This window comes from Diceros bicornis, chromosome 21 (genome assembly GCF_020826845.1).
Source record: "Diceros bicornis minor isolate mBicDic1 chromosome 21, mDicBic1.mat.cur, whole genome shotgun sequence".
In the NCBI taxonomy this organism is placed as follows: domain Eukaryota; kingdom Metazoa; phylum Chordata; class Mammalia; order Perissodactyla; family Rhinocerotidae; genus Diceros; species Diceros bicornis.
The window spans coordinates 48,524,954-48,545,571 of NC_080760.1; the positions used below are offsets into that span (position 1 = coordinate 48,524,954).

At 44.2% G+C, this 20,618-nt stretch overlaps 1 protein-coding gene across 7 annotated transcripts in view; it reads right to left on the reverse strand.

The window, feature by feature from the left end:
• Window positions 1-20,618, reverse strand: part of ZFAT (zinc finger and AT-hook domain containing) — a 203,333-nt gene that overhangs the window by 148,696 nt on the left and 34,019 nt on the right. For all 7 annotated transcript variants that reach the window (XR_009223314.1, XM_058564974.1, XM_058564978.1 and 4 more), the window contains exons 2-3: window positions 19,055-19,231; window positions 3,984-4,235 (exon numbers count right to left, since the gene is read on the reverse strand). Coding sequence is in view for 6 of the 7 variants with exons in the window: in XM_058564974.1 (XP_058420957.1) it covers window positions 3,984-4,235; window positions 19,055-19,231 (429 nt within the window). In the remaining variant the exon portion in view is untranslated. The remainder of the gene's footprint in view (window positions 1-3,983; window positions 4,236-19,054; window positions 19,232-20,618) is intronic.

The following is a 20,618-nucleotide window of genomic DNA, read 5'->3' on the forward strand; positions in this document are numbered from 1 at the left end:
AGAGGCAGATACGAGGACACAGCCAAAATCGGAAAAATAATTGATAGACATCAACTACAGGGCAGTCTGACAACATGTATATGTGCCAAAACGTAAAATATGCCGTACTAACCCAGCAATTACATTACTAGGTATTTAGCTAAGGTAACAATGGCATAAGAACAAAGACAATAATAAATAAAATTAAAATGCTTGCTCAAGGCCATTCACCTCAGTAATGTTTGTTTGTTTGTTTTTATCAGGGAGAAAAATTAAAAACAATCCTCAATGTCAATCAACTGGAAACTGATCAAGGAAAATTTATGGCCCATGCATACAATGAAATGCTGTGTGGCCCTTAAAAATGACAACACTCAGGGCCGGCCCGGTGGCGCAAGCGGTTAAGGGCACGCACTCCGCTGCGGCGGCCCGGGGTTCGCTGGTTCGGATCCCCAGCGCGCACTGACACACTGCTTGGCAAGTCACGCTGTGGTGGTGTCCCATATAAAGTGGAGGAAGATGGGCACGGATGTTAGCCCAGGGCCAGTCTGCCTCAGCAAAAAAAAGAGGAGGATTGGCAGATGTTAGCACAGGGCTGATCTCCTCACGAAAAAAAAAAAAAAAAGACAAAACTCTACATTCACTGAGTGCTCTTGGTCAGGAAGCACAGCACAGCAGTCAAAAGCACAGACCCTGCAGCCACACTGCCGCGGGTTCAGAATCCAGCTCCGCCACTTTTGGGCTGTGTGATCTAAGCAAACTCGTCAGCCTCTCTGTGCCTCAGTTTTCTCTTCTGTAAAAGGGGGATAATCATAGTGCCTACTTCTTAAGGTTGCTATGAAAATTAAATGAGCTAACAGTTGCAAAACACTGAGAACAGTATCTGTAACATAGAAAGTGCTACAAAACAGCTGGTTAAATAAAAAATACGGACATGAAAAATTTATCTGCTATATTAGTAAGTGAAAAAAGATCATAGAACGTTAAGTACGACCCCATTTCTGAAAAATGTATGTGGGTATACAAAGAAGGGAGAAGGATCTGTCTTTTCTTTTTTATACAGTATAAGAGTCATTACACCTAAGCAGTGAAATTCTGGATTATTTTTACTTTTTTCTTGGTATTTTCTGTATCATTACTGGTATTAAAAAAGCAAACAGGGGCTGGCCCCATGGCATGGTACTTAAGTTTGGCGCATTCCACTTCAGTGGCCCTGCAGGGTTCGCAGGCCCAGACCGGGTTCGCAGGTCTGGATCCCAGGCTCGGACCTGCACCACTCGTCAGCCATGCTGTGGCAGCGACCTACATACAAAGTGGAGGAGGACTGGCACAGAAGACAGCTCAGGGACAGTCCTCCTCAAGCAAAACAAGAGGAACATTGGCAACAGATGTTAGCTCGGGCTAATCTTCCTCAGAAAAAAAAAAAAAAAAAAAAAAAGATAATACCCAATAGGCACTCTCAAACACTTTTGGAATCTAAATCGGTATAAGCTTTCCAGGGAGAATTTTGCAATATGTAATACACTTCTGACCCAGGAATTTATCCTATAAAAATAACAATACAAGTCTACCAAGAAAAGACTTGTAGACGACATAAACACATAACATATAAACACACATAAGCACATACATATACGTACACAAATAGGAATATTTATTAAAGCAATATTTATAACAGCAAAAAATTGGAAATAACCTAAATTTCATCAGTTGTACCATGGTTGATACAAACAATGGAATATTATACGTCGTGAAAAACGATGCCATGGAGCTCTATGGAAAGATCCTGTTGGTGAGGGCCTTGAATACCCAGGAGAGGTGTTTGCACTTTACTATGAGGGGGGAGACACTGAAGAACTGTGTTTTAGGAAGAAAACCCTGAGGGCAGTGCAGAGTGGGGAACATCCAGAGACCCGAATGAACTTCTCAGGCTGCCGCACGTGAGACCTAGGCCTGAGGTCTGGAGGAAGAAGCAGCAAGAATGTTCTGAAAAACAGCAAAATCCCTAATTTCTAACCATAATTTTGCAAAAAAGCCAGGAGTCTCTCAGAAGGAGCCTGATGGGATAAATCGTGTGAAGGCACAAATAGAACAGATTCTCATGAAGACAGCACTGAATGATCGGGGAGACTCGGATTCTCAGGACTCGGGCAGGGACAAACAGCCACCTCGATGGCTAGAGCTGGCCCCTCTGACTAAAGTGCAACCACCCTTAACTATCTGTGCAAGAAAAAGAGAGTGGGGGGTGTGCATGTGTGTTTGTGTGTGCAAGAGAGAGGGAACAAGAGAGTGAGGGAGAGCAACTCCATATGCAGGTCCAGTGGTTAACAAATCCACCAGAAATTAGCGCTTCAGAGGCAGCAGAGGTGTGTTCTAACCCTTCCTCCCTCACCCACCTCACTTCTAAAACTATTTGCCAAAAGGACACTAGGCTGGGAAATAAGATGCCGACTCCTCTGAAGTCGCAGCACCCCTGCCTCCATGTCTCACATGGCAATTACTCACACTCCATCCTGAGACAGCCGCCTTCCCGTTGACCTATCTTATCTGAATCCTCGTCCATTATGTGCATTAGCCCACACAGCGTAGCAAGGGTTCGCATAGTCACCCTGAGGAGTTCTCTCAAGGAAAGGACACATTTTATACTTTCTACAATTTGCACACACGTTGGCAACGAGCCGTGGCCACCAACCTAGACGTTTGGTAAATACTGGGTGATGAATTACTCAATAATTCACCCAATCTGTGCTAGGATTTTCCATACCAAGAGTCCTGCTTCACTGTTGGTAGAAGATTATAGTAAAAGACTTAAGAACTTCGGTTCAAAGGCCACGTTCCCTTGCTAACTAAAGGACTCTGGACAAACTACTTAAGTTCGCAGTGTCTACATGCCCTTATCTGTAAAACAGGAAAGATGGCAATATTCCTGTTTCCATATTGCTATAAATAACAGTAATAGCTAACATTTACTGGGTGCTTTTGATATGGCAGGTACTGTTCTAGGCACTTCACAAGTCCTGCCTCATTTAATCCTCAAAGCAACCATATGAGATAGTACTGTTTTTCATTCCCATTTTACAGATGAGGAAACTGAGGCAGAATGAAGTTAGTAAGTGCTGGAGCTGAGATTTAAACCCAGGCAGCCATATTCCAGAGCCTATGTTCTTAACCAGAACTGTCTCCCACATAACATGCTTAGCATGGTACAAAACACAGTAGGAACTTCTTAAATTCTCAGGCGTAGTTTGAAGACTTCAAAAATGGTACAAGAACAGAACCCACAGCAAAGGTCCTCACCTCTCCGGTGCAGTCTTGCTATTTCATTCCTCCTAGAAGGTCGTCTGTGAGATATGCTATACCACAGCAACGTCATTCCCAGCTCACGTTCACCCCCCGCTTCAGCCTCTTTTAGAAGTTGCTTCAGAGGTGAAGCCCAGCCAAGAACTTATGTGGAGGGAACACTCAATATTCTTTATTTTCTTCAAGAAAGCCTGCCACAGTCTAGTCCTCAGCCACCGCTGGCTCATCAAGGTCCCTCACAGGGACCCATGCATCCACTAAGACATCCTCCCTCCTTTAGTCCAAATGCCACCCGAACTGTGACACCAGGCTCACTCCTGACTTCCAGCAGAACGCTGTCTCCTGCTGACCATTTCCTATCCTTTAACATTTCGCGTTTTAAAATCCCACCATCTCACCGAGAAGGTACGTTCCCCAAGGGTGGAGACTGTGTTCTCTCCTCTCTGTAACCAATCCCCAGAGCATCTACTAAAGCACTCCGTGACTTGCACTCTGTGGGGATCAACTACCAGATGACTCATTCAATTCAGAGATTACTTACAGAAAGTGTCTGCGATCATTGCAAAAATAAGCACTTTTTCAGATAGGTGCGACTTGTATAAATATGTGCTATTTGCAAGTAACAACTGAACCAGTAAACACTGACAGAGCGGTGACATCCCCGTGTGAGAAACCGCCACGCTCAGCCCTTGGGCGGCGCTTACCTGCCTCCCCCTCCTCCTCGCCCAGATTTAGCACGATGATGCAGATGTGCTTCCTGAGCTGGCGCGTGTTGGAGAACCTCCTGCAGCATTTGCTGCACTCCAGGCTGCTGGGAGCCAGGCTGCTCCCTTCCTCGTGGGCCGGCGGGCTGTCCTCGCTCGGACTGACGATGTTTTCCGCCAGCTCCTCCTCAGCGCTGGGCTTCTTCGTGGACCCCTTAGGCCTGCCTCTCTTCCTCTTCATGACCGAAAACTCTGTCAAGGAAACAGGAGGACACAATGCCGTCACACAAGGCGACACTGCGGGGCACGCACTCAACTTACATGTGTGGGAATACGCTCAGTTTCACGTTCTACTAAAAACAAAGTTTGAAGCAGTTCCAGAAATTAAAAACTGCAGATAATATCTTTAGTGCTAATATCTTGGCATCAATATGCTAATATATAATCGATTTTGTAATATTCTGATTTTAAAATATCATTTTATCAGAACCCTTGCACATTCTTCTTTTGTCAAGTGGGGAGGATTTTAAGTTGTGATCATTGGCCTCCAGTTCACAAATCATGCTTCTTGTTAACCACCACCTCCTTCTAAATCCAGTTCTCAGAAACTGCTTAAGGACTTCTTCGCAAAGGGTTTTCAAAAGCTGCTTAGCTTTTCAAGCTCTTAATGAGTTACGTGACAATTCAGATTATTTCAAGGCACATTAGAGGGAAATTGTTCTGATGAAAAAGACGAAAAATAATTACAATCTAAAGCCACAAATTATGGGACTAAAGACAATAACAATATTTTTCAAGTTTCCTAGCGACCTAGTGATTTTAAATGCCATGATCAGGGCTGCTTAGGAGCAAGTTTCAATTCATTTTACAACTTGCATTTCTTCCTAATTAGCATTCATCTTTAAAGCACTCGTCTCTAGGATGAAGGTGGGAATTAAGAGGGGGCAGCGGGGTCAGGGAGCATCATGCCATCCGTGTGAAGCTGGAGTGGTGTGGTCTCAGGTGACTTGACTTGAAGGGAACCAGGAGAGATGCCAGGAAGGGAGCCGGCACTGCCTCGCCGACACCCCAATGTCAGAGCCGTCTGCCTGGCCGAGACACAGCATTTCAGCAGTCCTCTCTGAATCTGAAGGTCAGGGTGGAGGACGGGGGTCTAGGTTCCAGCACCATCTCGGGGGAATGGTCACCGGCAGAATGACGATGTCTTCCAGGTCCCTCCCTGCTCTCTCTAAGGCTATGGCTCTGCACAGGAGAGCATCAGCCACAACACCCACCGCTACCACCGTGAGAAACCTCTAGGCAGGTCACTTGTGCCCCCAAATCAGACAGGCAGGCCACAGCGGCAGAGGAGGCAGGACAGTCCTGGAGTACAGTGTGCAGGATAAGAGCAGCATGACAACGTGGGCTCTGGACAGAGAAGCCCACTTTGGCACAGGGGCCCCAAGAACTCAGGGAGTGGGGCACCAGAATGGGGGAGGAGCTGGGAGAGAGGGGCCCTTGCGGGAGCAGAGCTTCTGCTGAGCTGCGGTGCCAGGGTGAGTCACTCTTGCCTGAGAGATCCAAACCACAGCCTTCCTCAGCCAGGGCAGCCAGCACAGTCACGGCCTTCCCTCCATCTCCCTGGGCGTGGTATGGACGACAGGGGGAGGAGGAGAGGAAAAAGTGCTTAAGAACAGGAAGGCAAATGGAGAGACACCAGCTAAAACAAACAAGGGCACAAGACCCTTCGACCCCTTCGCCCACACTGGATGTCACCAAGAACAAAAGCTGTGCTGACACGAGGCCCAGCCAGTGTGTATGGGAGGCTGGAGGGGGAGGCAGGGAATGGAATACGAAACAGAGTACGGACAAATGGTTTACTTCAAAGCCATTAAAACTTTCCTCCTTATTATTGTTTACAACAGCGTGTACTAGTACAACCTACTGAAGCAGCAATTAACAGTCAGAGAAACAGAATTAGTGGAGAGGCTGTAAAACACCCACCACATGGCATGTCAGCTGCAGAAACACATTGCATACCGGTTTATGGAAGTCTGAGGACAAGCCACTCCTCCGAGATGCTCCATGGGGAGAAGGAACCTCACCTGGTGAGAGGTCTGGCCTCCGCCGTCGGCTACTGGGGGTGACCTCTAGGCCCCTAGAATGTGCTGCCTGAAGGGAGCATCCGTTTGCCTGGGGACTTTGGCCCCCAGACAGTCTAACGGTGTGATTTATGATGGGGGATCTGGAACATGTCACATCAGTTCTGACCTCTGGAGGAAATGGAGACTGGAGGTATAGCCTGATCCTCCAGGAGGGGTGGAGACTGAAGGCCAGCCACGCAGGCAGTATGCCATCGAGCCCCCATGAGAACTCTGGACACTAAAGGTTTGGGTGAGCTTCCCTGGTTGGAAATCCTTGAGTCCTGTGACATAATACAGCTGGAGGGAAGCAACAGCGTCCAGGACACCAGGGGCCAGGAAGAGGAACAAAAGCTCCACGTTTGGAAGCCCCCCAGTCCCAGACGTCGCCCAAGCATCTCTCCCTTTAGCTGGTTCTGATCTGTACTCTTTTGGTATAATAAAATTGTAATCATGAATACAACACTTTCCTGAGTTCTGAGTCATTCCGGCAAACTATCAAGCCTAAGGGAGTCTGTGCGGACCCCAAAATTTGTAGCTAGCTGATCAGAAGTAGGGGTGGCCTTGGGGACCGCCAAATTTGTGGCTAGTGTCAGCAATCTTGGGCAGACATAGCAGGCTTGTGGAGAACCGAGCACTTAACCTCGGGTTAAGTTGCGGAAGCAAACTCACTGCAACAGGGAACCTAGCGTTTTCTGCATGGAGACGTGCCAGAGCACGCGACAGCAACCACAGTGCCCACGGTACGCAAGACTCGGTGCTTGCCACGTAGGAGGAGCACAGCACAGTTGGCCAGACGCGGGAGTTATCTGGGTGTCCCTCAACCACAGACTGGGGACTCCCTGGAGGCACAGTCCTGGTTCTGATTATTTTTCATCCACCCCAGCACCTAACCTGGTATCCTGCACAGCAGGCACCCGATAAATCTTGGTGAATTAAACTGAGAAGCAGTGTGCAACCTGGCTGTCAAGGAAGAAACAGAAAATCAGCCCTGAAAGCTTTGGAAAGCCTCTACCACAATGGTGACAAAACTAATCTTACATCTTGCTACATCCATAATTCAGATCCTCAAGACCAATTAGTTAGCTAAAAATGAAATACTCATAAATGAACTTGGAATAATTTAAGCACTGAAAACGAGTTGCTGCTGTCAACTATCCACATTTTATAGAAGAGATGAGAATCCTGGAACTCGACAGGGAAAATCTTATAACTTCTAAATCCAAACATTTTTGTGGAGTTACCTCCAATTCCTCTTCCTCCTCCCTGAATTCCTTTATTCAGTTTGTCGCTGAACTCCATGGAGTTTGCCCTAAAGATGTCTGACCAGTAAGTCCCCTCTCCATTCTCAGGGCACCTTTGTCACCTAGATCCCTGCACACGGTCTCCGGATTCCAGCCTTCTGCTCCAGGATTTCTCTGCCTCTACTCCTTATCTCACTGGACATTCCCTAGCTCCAGAACCTTCCATCATTCTGGACGACTTTGTCACACAACTCTCTGACCTGACTTTCTAGGCCCTTTCATGTGGTTTAACCCTGAGTGCACGTGCACACGCACACACACACATATACACACACACACACAGAACCCACGCCCGCTCTCTCAACTGCTCAGTGTGACTTCCCTAAATATGCACCGATAATCCCTGTCTCCATTTACCTATCTGTACTATTCCTCCGGCCTGTGACTACCTCCTGCACCCTCAATCAGACTCCAAACCCCAATTCGAATCCTAACGTTTCAGGCCCAGTTCAAATCTCAGGACCTCCTCCATGAGGCCGTCCCAGCTATTTAGCAGGGACGTCCACCTGCCCAGCTTGCCTCACATTTACAGTGAGAGGTACACACGTGGCGTGCAAGCTCACAGACACACTTCCTGACTGTGTGTTTCTCTTTTTCCCCATTTTGTATTATACACCCTGAGGTTTCAGCTGCCTTTTAATTCTCGGGTCCAACAGGGTCTCGAACAGAGCTGGCTATGTAGTAGATACTTAATAAGTAAATACATGTTGATCAGTTGCTTAATGATAGTGTTGAATTAAATTTCTAGGCCCAAGATGGAGCCACTCCTGCCCAGGGCGCCATGGCAGCAAACTGAAACTTAGATAACTCTTGTGTCGCTGTAAATGCTCCACCTGACCAGAAATGCAGTCTACCTAGTCAACCAATCCCCAAACGCCAAGCCACCTCTGGGCTTCTATTTCCTTCCTTGTTCCTTATTCTTTATCCTATAAAAGCTTCCTGCCTTCCACCCCATTTCGCAGTTCTCCAAATAGACACTGTCCACTCCATGAAGTTAAATAAAGTCTGTTTGTAACACCTAAGTTGTCTTCTTTCCTCATTTGTTTAACAATAGGAAAGAAGCATTTGGAAAACAAGTCATTTCCTGTGTCCCAAGTTTCTCATAAGAAGAAAAGGATGAGCCACAGTGCATCTCAACCCTGTCCCAGGTCCACAGTCTGGGGACAACCTCCTCATAGTCAGAGAATCGTCCTTGCAGATTCAGGGCCAAAAACCAGCAAGGGACAGAAAGAATCAGCCAAAGGCTTTTAAATTCAATCAAAAGACAACATGAGGGGCCAGCACAGTGAGGTAGCGGTTAAGTGTGCGCGCTCCACTTTGGCAGCCTGGGGTTCATGGGTTTGGATCCCAGGCGCAGACCTATGCACTGCTTGTCAAGCCATGCTGTGGCAGTGTCCCATAAAAGTAGAGGAGGATGGGCACAGATGTTAGCCCAGGGCCAGTCTTCCTCAGCAAAAAGAGGAGGATTGGCATCGGATGTTAGCTCAGAGCTAATCTTTCTCACACACACAAAAAAAGACAACGTGCGCATTATGAAAAAATAGCCCAACATTATGAAAAATCTAATAACATAAGCCTTTTATCTGTGTACATCACTTAAGTTTGCAAAGCACTTCCTCAGCTATTATCTCATTTTATCCACATAAAAACCTTAAGAGATGGATGTAGCAAGTGTAATTTCCTCAATAGGAAAAGAAATGAGAATCCCAAAGGTTCAGGGGCTTGTACATTTTCCAGAACTTGCTGCTGAGCTCGCAGAGTTAGGATCTAGGTTTCCTTCTTCCCGGCCCAGATCTTTCTGCTGAGTCATGTGGCCCTCAGATCAGTGCTAGACACGTGAATGGAGCCAATATGTGCAGTGCAGAGAACACGGGCTAGGAGTTTGGCCAATCTGAGTTCAAATCCCCTGAGCCTCAGTTTCTAACTTGAAAAATAAACACAAAACTGCCTCTATTTTATAGAGTCACTATCAGTAAAAGCAATGCATTAAAATGCTGAGCACAGTACTTAGGAGTTGACTGATAAATGGCAATTGTTTATTATGATGGCCATAGTCATTAATATTCTGACTTGGACTATCTCTCTGAAGAAACTATTACCTTCCCAGCCAGTCCACTGTTAGAGCGTGTGATTCCTTGACGTATATGCATTCTTGTTCATTACTACACTTTTTCCTTGATATCTTCATTATGAAATATCTCACACACCAAAAAAGCCAATATAGAATTCGGGGCATACAAATTTCATTATGCCTAAGACCATGGATGAAGCCAGCCTTCCAGCGCTCTCTCTTCGCAGCTCAATCTCTAGTCACACCAACTCAAAAATTTAGGAAAATCCTGAAACACTAACATTGTTGGGCTCTGTCAATCTCCCTGACATTTATTTCCATCCAGCCCAGGAAGCAACAGGGAGACAAAGAATTATTTATCAGAAATGAGGGAGTGGGAGCCTCACAGGCTTACGGGGAATGCAGCATCCCCTTTGCAGGACAGACTGCAGCCAGTCCTGTAATGCAAGGCACCGGGGTTTATCAGCAAATGTGGAAATGCCACATAAATAACAGCAACAACTAATAATTATTGAGCACGTACATCTCAGGGAGGGAAGCATTAGCATTATTCCCATTCTACAGAGGAGGACACTGAGGCTTAAGAAGATTAATCAATTTGCCCCAAGACACAGAACTAATAACTGGCAGAGCTAGGATATGAACCTAGATCTGTTTGCCTCAGAGTTAGTGAACTCCATATCTCTGTCAGTTCAATTAACATCAGAGCATGGAAATGACACATTTTGACCACTACTCTAAGTTCTGTGGGAAAATGATGATAGTGCCACCCAGCTACAAGCCTCAATGTGATCTGACTCCTGAGCTGTAGAACAGATGAGAATCATGAGAGCCACTAAGTGCCTCATGCACTTACCATGCTCTAAGGCATTACGATTAACGGGCATTTGTCTCAGAATCTGTTAAAGAAAAAAAAAAGCTGGGGCCGGCTGGTGGCGCAGGCAGTTAAGTGCACGCACTCAGCTTCGGCGGCCCGGGGTTCGCAGGTTCGGATCCCGGGCGTGCATCGACGCACCGCTTGTCAAGCCATGCTGTGGCAGCGTCCCATAAAAAGTGGAGGAAGATGGGCACAGATGTTAGCTCAGGGCCAATCTTTCTCAGTTCAAAAAAAAAGGGAGAAGGATTGGCATCAGATCTTAGCTCAGGGCTGATCTTCCTCACAAAAAAAAAAAAAAAGCCAATATCTTATCTTCCTTTGACAGATGACAAAAGCCATTCACCTAGCCACCAGCAGGGCCTCCGCAGCTGTGGTGCAGGCTGAGTCCTCCATGAGGGTACCACAGAGAGTGATGAGGGCCGATACCTAGGCCATGCCCCACGAGCCACGCTGAGTGGTCTGGGGCTGGCTGCATCAGCCCTGAGCACATGCTATGCTTGTTCACCCAGAAAGAAAGCCTGTTCCTAAGTCATCAGCCCAGAATGGAGGCACGTTTTTGTAATCTGCACAAAAGCACCATGTGTGCCAGCTGCAGCCCTGGCAATCACATGACAGCTCCAGGATGCAAACCTGGGTCTACTGAGTCCAAGACAGGTGCTCTTTCCACTACCCCCACGCTGCCTACCAGAGCAGATTAGGGGGCTCAGGTTTCAGTGGTTACTGGAACAGCGAGTACAACACGCCCACATACACTCCAAGTGACTTTATTTGTGATAACTGCCCAGAAGAGACAACACAGATATCTAAACTTAGATGCCAACCTCCCCTGGGAAGCCTCCTTTCACCCTCAAACTAGACGATGTGTCCCCCCTCCTTAGCAGCCCACACTGAATCCTAGAGAAGCATTTTCCTGCCGTGCTGAAATTGCCTCTTTGCCTAACTGCCATCCAGCAGTCAGCGGCAGACCCAACAGGACTGTGCCTGGGTCCACCCTTACTCTCAGCACCCAGCACAGCACCCAGGCATACAGCAGGTGCACAGTTACTGAATAAAGAAATGGAAGGAGGGAAGGGGAGGGGAAGAGAGGAAAAACATGAAAAGAAGAAGAGAAGAGCTCCTAGGGAAAGTCTGAAAGGCGGAAGAAGATGAAGAGCCAAAACAAGGCTCTCAGAAACCCATATAAATTCCTCCTTACAAGTAAGTCCAACATCCCGTCTCCATCAGGATGAACGAATGTCCGCGCGTGCACACACACTCACCCATCACTCACACAAACTTACCCACATACACAATCACACACACGCACACATTCTCTTATACACACACTCATATATATAAACGAGAGGGAGAATGAGCTTGGCCCATTTGGCAATTTTTTCTTGGACCACAGCCAAAGAGTTGATTGGGAGAAAAATACAAGGTTCTTCTATAGACCACTTCCTACATGAGCAAAAAAGATTAAAAGGCTATAAAATAAACCAGAGGATTTAGGAACTTTCATGTTATAAAGGGAGACCAAAATAATAAATCAATTACTACTCAGTTAAAAGTTTAATTAAACCATTTCAAGTATCTCTCAACTTTAAAGGAATTGTGAAGGTTAAACCTGAATGGAAATCATTAGAGAGAAACTAAGCCTCTACAAGCCTCTAATTTTATGGACTTGCACAAAGAGAAAAAAAAAGACTTGGAGTTCTTAATGAAAGATTTTTGAAGAAATTTTCCCTGATTAAAAGTGTGAATTTAATTAAAGTCTTAAGAAATACTTTTTCAAATTAAACATGGGTAACTAATCTTCAAATCTATACAACAAATAAAAAAGAGAAAATGTATTCAAGAAGAGTTTAGGTCAGAAGTAAATTAGTTAATAAAGGAAAGTAATTTATGAAAGCAGCTCCATGGTAAGAGTTTGATTATACCCATGGCACCACAAGAACATGCAAATACCATCAGACCAGCTGGGTCCAAATCCCACTTTTCTGCTTACTAATTAGGTAGCCTTGAGGATGTTGTCTTAACTCCTCCAGTCTCTGAGCCACCTATTCCTCAATTATAAAACCTGAGCATCGGCAAGGAAATAGAAGACTTGAATAACACTAGAAACCAACAAGCCTTAATACACACGTATCGAACATACCACCCAACAACAGCAGAGTACCAATTCTTCAAAGTGCACATGGGACATTCTCCAGGACAAACCACATGTTAGGCCATAAATCAACAGTCAATAAACTTAAAAGGACCAAAATTAGAAATAACATAAAGAAATCTGGAAACTTCAAAAACATATGGAAATTAAATGGCACTCCTAAATAACTAATGAGTCACATAAGTCATAAGGGAAATTAGAAAATATACTGAGATGAACAAAAAAAACGTGTAACATACCAAAACTTAAGGGATGCAGTGAAAGCAGTGCTTAGAGGGCAATTTATAGCTATAAATGCCTATGTTAAATAAAAAAGGAAGATCTCAAATTAATAGCCTACCCTTCCAACTTAAGAAACTAGAAAAACAGAAGCAAACTAAATGCAAAGCAATTAAAAAACAGAAATAATAAAGATTAGAATGGAAAGAGATGAAATAGAATACAGAAAAACATAAGAGAAAACAAAATTGACAAACCTTTAGCTAAACTCGCCAAGAAAAGAGAGATAAGACTCAATCACTAAAATCAAGGATAAAAGAGCAGACATTACCATTGATCTTACAAAAGTGAAAAGAATTCTAAGAGAATACCACGAACAATTGTATGCCAACAAATTAGATAACTTTGATGAGATGGAAAATGTCCCAGAAAGGCACAAACTACTGAAAATAATTGAAGAAGAAATAGAAAAATGCGAATACGTCTATAACAAGCAAATAGATTGAATAAGTAATCAAAACACTTCCCACCAAAAATAAAAAGCCTAGGATTAAACGGCTTCACTGGTGAATTCTATCAAACATTTACAAATAAACACCAACACTTTAAAAATCTAAAAAATAGGAGAGAACATTTCCCAACTCATTCTATGAGGCCACTATTACCCTGATTCTAAAACCAGACAAAAACATCAGAGAAAAGACCCTAGACTAATATCTCTGAATATAAATACAAATATCTTCATCAAAATACTAGCAAACGAAATCCAGCACCACATTAAAAGGATTATACAAAACGAACAAGTAGGATTTATCCCAGGAATGCAAGGGTGACTCAACATATGAAAATCCGTCCATGTAATACACCATATTAACAGAATGAAGGGAAAAAAAACCACATGATTATCTTAGTAGACACAGAAAACATATGACAAAATCCAACACCCTTTTATGATAAAAACACTCAACAAACTAAGAATAGAAGAGAACTTCCTTAACCTGATAAAGGGCATCTACAAAAAAACACCACAGCTAACATCATACTTTGTGTTAAGACTGGATGCTTTGTCCTTAAGATCAGGAGCAAGAAAAGGATGGCCACTCTTATCACTTCTATTAAACACTGTCCTGGAGTTTCTAGCCAGAGCAATTAGGCAAGAAAATTAAATAAAATCCAGCTAGATTGGAAAGGAAGAAGTAAAATTATCTCTATTTACAGATGACAAAATCTTACATAGACAGACTCCTAAAGAATCCACTAAAAATATTAGATCTAATAAACAAGTTCAGCAAGGTTGCAGGACACAAGATCAATATACAAATAACAGTTGTATTTATAAACTAGCAAAGAACAATCTGAAAATGAAATTAAGAAAATTGTTTCCATTCTAGTAGTAACAAAAAGAATAAAATACTTAGGAATAAAAGTAACCAAAGAGGTATAAGACTTGTACACTGAAAACTATGAAACATTGCTGAATGAAATTAAAGACCTGAATAAATGGAAAGACAGCCCATGTTGATGGATTGAAATGAAATTAAAGACCTGAATAAATGGAAAGACATCCCATGTTCATGGATTGGAAGGCTTACTATTGTTAAGATGGCAATAGTCCCCAAACTGATCTACAGGTTCAACACAATCTTTATCAAAATTCTAACTGCCTTTTTTGAAGAAACAGACAAACTGATCCTAAAAATCATATAGAATTGCAAGAGACCCTGAATAGCCAAAACAATCTTGAAAAAGAAGAACAAAGTTGGAGGACTCACATTTCCCAATTTCAAAGCTACAGTCATCTAAACAGTATTGTACTGGTATAAGGACAGACATATAGATTAATGAAACAGAAGTAAGAATCCAGAATTACACCTATACATCTATGGTCAGCTGATTTTTGACAAGGCTGTAAAGATCATCCAATGAGGAACTTGGGGGGGACAGTTAGGGAGCTCTGCCTTCCTCATTTTATATTAACTTTTTTACATCAAGATGATGAGATGGAAAATGTCCGAGAAAGACACAAACTACTGAAACTAATTCAGTTAGTTTGTTATTACATTGTAATTGAAAAAAAAGAAAGTATAAAGGAATAAAGTAATTGCTTTGATGGGTTTGCCCACACAGTGCCTGGCCCAGGAGAAGCACCAAAGTGTGCCTGAAGGAGTGAAGGGGACCTTTACACATATGGGTTCACCTGCAACAGCAAGGAGGAGAAAGAAAGGCCTGGGGCCTAGAGAATCGGTTCAGCAAACTTCAAGCTGTTGGGCTATTAGTGGGGCCTGCAGTACCAGACAAGGAGGAACAGCCCCACCTGTGAATTCATGCTGCCAAGGGCACGGCAGAGAAAGCAAGAGGGCTTATGCTGGTCAGAAGGGTTCTCAGGTCTAGTAAGTTTGGGGAGCTCTGGTTTGGATAAGGAGACCCACTGAAGCTTCCCGAATGAGGGGTGACAGGTGGGATGAAAGACATCCTCTGGAAGACAGAGGGGCAGCAAGGCCAGCAGTAAGAAAACAAACAACAAAACGTGATTGGTTCAATAGGCACACGTGAAGGGGACGTACCGTGTGCTGGGCCCTGTGCCAAGACCTGGGACTAATGAGTTAAACAGGCCAAATCCCTTCCTCGGGTCGGGTGTTCCCCGACAAGAGAAAGGGACAGGGATGAAAGTGCAGCCAGAAGGGACAGAACTGAGACGTGCACGGGGTTGTTGGAGCCCAGAGAAGGGCCTCTAACCCACCCGGCCGAGGGATGAGTTCCTAGAGGCGACCCCAAGCCGAGTCTTAGGAACATGCATGGGTGAGCCAGGCAAACACACCTACAAGGGGCTTCCCAGGCAGAGCTACGGACGGTGGCTGGAGATTGGTGACAGAGGGAGGAGACGGGCAGGGCGGGCTGGTTGTGGGGGAGAAAGAAGAGGGCGGACCTCTAGGAAGAGGAGGAGTTCAGAATGACCTCATGAGTAGATACGGATTATCCTTCACTAACATTGGTGAAGAGAGAAAGAGGGGAAGTCAGAACATGTGTACCTTATAAAACACCAACACACAGCATTCCATGTGAAATTCTATCTACTTTGTTATCATTTATTCATTTATTTATAAATGAATTGAAAAATACAAATTATTTTATCTTAGTCACATTTCATTTTAGTGAGAAAATCTTAGGAAGCAAAGCTGAATAAAAACAGAATTAAAAGCTTTGTAACAGGTGCCAGCCTGGTGGCATGGTGGTTGAGTTCATGCACTCCACTTCGGTGGCCCGGGGTTTGGAGGTTCGGATTCTGGACATGGACCTACACACTGCTCGTCAAGCCATGCTGTGGCGGCGTCCCACATACAGGATGGAGGAAGATGGGCACAGATGTTGCCTGTGGGCCAATCTTCCTCACCCCAAAAAAAAAAAAAGCTTTGTAACAGCCCTTCTCAAAGGTCTTTACACGTTAATCCACATGACTTCTATGTGCCGTATGAATTTTACTAAAGAGATTACCCATTTTTCTGAGTTTATAGATGTTCAACTCCAGAAGCAAGTATACAAACATCCAAAGTTCTCGACTAAAGCTTTGGTTCCATCTGTCTGTTAAGCTACACTCTTTGGAAAGCCAAGGCATCTTAACCGTTCAGCAAGCAGATGGCCGTGGGGAATGCGGTTGTCACCAGAGCACCTCCAATAGGGTCATGAAAGATGAGCCTTACTCACTCCAAACTGGGCGGCACAGGGAGGGGGTGGCTGAACTTCGAGGCCCCTGACACTAAGCAGATTCTCTTTTTTCCAGCTTTATTGAGGCATGATTGACAAATAAAAATTGTGTATATTTAGATAGTACACACGATTTTTTAAGGTATACAATGATTTAATATACATGTACAATGTGAAATGCTTACCACAATCAAGTTAATTAATACATCCATTACCTCACATAGCAACCATTTTTTTGTGTGTGGTAACACTTAAGATGTACTCTCTTAGCAAATTTCAAGTATAAAATAGAGTATTATTAACTATAATCACCACGCTGTACATTAGCTCCCCAGAACTTATTCATCTGAAAGTTTGCACACTTTGACCAACATTGTCCCATTTCCACCACTCCCTGGCAACCACCATTCCACTCTCTGGTTCTATGAATTTGGCTATTTTAGATTCCACAAATAAGAGAGATCATACAGTGTTTGTCTTTCTGTGTCTGGCTTACCTCACTTAGCATAATGTCCTCCAGGTTCATCCATGTTGCAAAAGGCAGCATTTCCTTCTTTTGTTGCCTGAATAATGTTTCACTGCCATGTTGCAAATGGCAGAATTTCCTTCTTTTTTTGCCTGAATAACGTACACACTGTGTGTGTATGTGTGTGTGTGTGTGTATACCATATTTTCTGTATCCATTCGTCTATCAATGAATACCTATCTTTTCTATTGTGAATAATACTGCAATGAACATGGGAGTGCAGATATCTCTTCAAGACAGTGATTTCATTTCCTTCAGATATATGCCCAGAAATGGATTGCTGGATCATATGGTAGTTCTTTTTTTAATTTTTGAGGAACCTCCATATTGTCTTCCATAGAGGCTGTACCAATTCACATTCCCAGCAACAGCACACAAGGGTTCCCTCTTCTCCACATCCTCACCAACACTTGTTATCTCTTGTCGTTTTGATGACTGCCATTCTAACAGGTGTGAGGTGATAGCTCATTGTGGTTTTGATTTGCATTTCCCTGATGATTAGTGATGTTGAGCATCTTCACATGTACCTGTTGGCCATTCGTATGTCTTCTTTGGAAAAATGTCTACTCAGATCTTTTGCCCATTTTTTAATTGAGTTATTTGTTATATTCTTAGTGCCCGACACAGACCCTGCTCCCTATCCCTTTCCCTAAGCAAAGAGTATCCAGTGTGAACTATCAGTGGAGATGTGATTGTGTGTACCTTCCCCCTTCACTCCTGCTTCCTCTGAATGGGGAGAGGACACAACTGTTCATGAGGCCTGGGATGGGGCAAGGAAGGCCATGGACACCCCACCAATAGTAGTCTATGGTGATAGTGATATAAATACTCCGTGCTCCTCCTCATTTGCATTACTAGTTCAGGTGCTGGATTTTCTGTTTTTCACCTTCTATCACTGACAGTAACTAGTAGAACTCCTAACTTCTCAACAACTTAATCCTCCCTATTTCTCTGAGCACCCTGGGAATGGCCAGAGGGACTTGTTAACCAGAACATTTTTTTGTCTGGAGTCTCTCCTTGTTAACCGTGTCAGACAGATGATCAATAAGCCAGCCTGTTTAGAAATGCCAGTCTGAATACTCCCAGGAATGAACAATTGGTTCATTAGTGTGGCTAATGAATCCTGCAATGGGACACTGACTGCCACAGACTGTGCTTCTGCACAGGAGACTGGCCATTGTCCCTCATCATATAAAAATAGTTTGAGGGGAGGCCTTTTTCTAACTCTTGTCTGTCTGCAGCTGTTCCTACTGCACTATATATTTTCTTTGTCTGTGGGGACCTAATTATAGTGCCTGGACTGTTTCTCTAATCCATCCACCTGCTGCATCTGATACCATTCAGTGGGAGACATCTGGACTCAGATACAGACAAGATGTATCTCACTTTGCACATTGACTGTGAACTTGAAGGATTCTGTGCAAATCAAAGCTTTGCAATTTGAATCCTTGTTCCTGGCTTACATGATCAGTTCAGAAATGCTGTTTCTAAGATTATATATACTCACTTATTAATCATGTATGTTATAATGACAGCTTCCCTTTATTGTCTTCTCTGTGCCTGGTGTCATCCTAGGTGCTGGAGGTATATGCATTCTTTGACTTAATCCTCACAGCCCCCCTTGCGACCGGCACATCTGTCCTCATTTTTCAGGTAAGCAAAGTGAGGCTTAGAGAAGGAACACCACTTGATTCAGGTAACGCAGCCAGCAGGTGAGGGAGGTGGGTTAAACTCACACTTGTCTGACAGCAAGCTCATGCTTTTTACACTGTTGGATGCTGCCACCACCTTTCATTCATTCATTCATTCACCCATCCATCCATCCATCCATCCATCCACCCACCCACCCACCCACCCACCAGGCATTGAAGAAGCACACTCAGGGACCAGGTACAAGGAATCCAAAGACACAACCTTATTTGAGCAGATCTACAATCAGACAATTATTGGTGACTTCTGTGTTGGAAATTTGGCTTTCTTAGGTTTCCACGCCCACCAAACAGAAACCTAGCTTCAAAGTATTTGAGAGCAAATCAGCATCATTATCACCAACCGGCACATCTGTGGGCATGGTGCCCTCACCCAGCACTGCAGTCCCCTTACCATCGTTGGTTTTGCTTGGGTTGGTGGGTTCAGGAGTACTCAGAGGCCTAAGGGGGATGATGATCTCATCAACATTAACCCCTTCTTCTGTGTGCTTCTCAGAAACGTGGGACAGGAGTTCTGACTGATTTGGTGAGAAAAGGTTGCAACATTTACACATGAAGATGGCTGTGTTCTCTGCAAAAAAGAAAAAACAAAACATGTTATTTCATGTTCACAAAAACAATGATTACTTCCAATTGCCAATGAAAAATATTGAAGGCTGCCCTTTTGAGCAGTCACCAGCCTCCAACAGACTGTGTCCCTCTCATGGACACTTCCATGGCCAGGCAGCTCACTTCTAACTTCAAGTGGCCCCAGTTGCCAGAAAATTCTTTCTTCACTATTTTAAAACCTCAGTCCTGCTGAGCAGTTTCTAATACGGACCATCCTGTTACCCAAATCTACTCGACAGCCCCGATTCCAATATCAACACAGTAAAGTAAAAAATGAACATGGAACTTGAAAAATTAAATCCAACCTCAAATGATGAATAGCACTGGCAGCAATTAAGTATTCTAGCTAGACTCCCTCCAACTAGATGCAAGGGAAAATTGATCAAAATAGCATTTCTCAAGAGCCAAGACACCTTTCACTGGCTGGCACAGGAACTAAGAACAGGAAGGATGGGAATCTGTTGCTTTTTTAAGCCACTTAATACCTATTTAAAGCATTATCACCGTTCACAAATATTTACTAATAGTCCATTATGTTTGCCCCATTATACTAGGCAGGAAGCTATAACGGAAACAAAAACCTTCATTTTGGAGTCTGATAAAATAATTATAGGCACATATAGGAATACTAAATTTAGGAACCAATAACAATTAAAAGCTAGGGGTTTTTTTGTTTTTGTTTTGTTTTCATCTACACTAAAAGAAGAATTAGTATGACGGAAAGGACAATGGCTTTGAAGCCAGACAAACCCAAATTAGTCTTCCAATCCCAGGCCCTACGTGCTGTAAAGCTGGGTGGCCTTAGAGAGGTAGTCATAACCTCTTGGTTGCTGGAATTAAATACGAAATGCAAGTAACGTGCCTACACTGCAGTGGGAACCCAGTAGGCACTGACTCACTCCAACTCTCCACCTACTACGTGCCCTCACCCACCAGCTGAACAGCTGAAAACCTGCACCCACACTGCCTGGTCCCCAACACTCACCATCACTAGCCTCACGGGGACTCTTAACACTGCCTAGCAATCACACAAGGTCTCTAGGCCACTGGCTCTCTGTGGATAGTGAACAAAGATCTCAGACCTCTTCCTCTCCCCTCACCCCCATCCTCACCCTCAGCTGCTGACCTTGCTTCCTCTTTCACTTGAAGCAGCCAGAAGACACCCTCCACGAGCTTCCTCCACCACACCCGTCAACCCGCCGGCACCTTCGCCCATCCACCCGGCATCACTCCTGTTGGTAGGAGGGTTGGCACAAGCAGCGGCACAGAAGCTGTCTATTTGTGGGGTGGGGAATCAGCAGGAGAGGTCCACCCCAGTGCACGCAGTATTTTTATCACTGATATTGTCT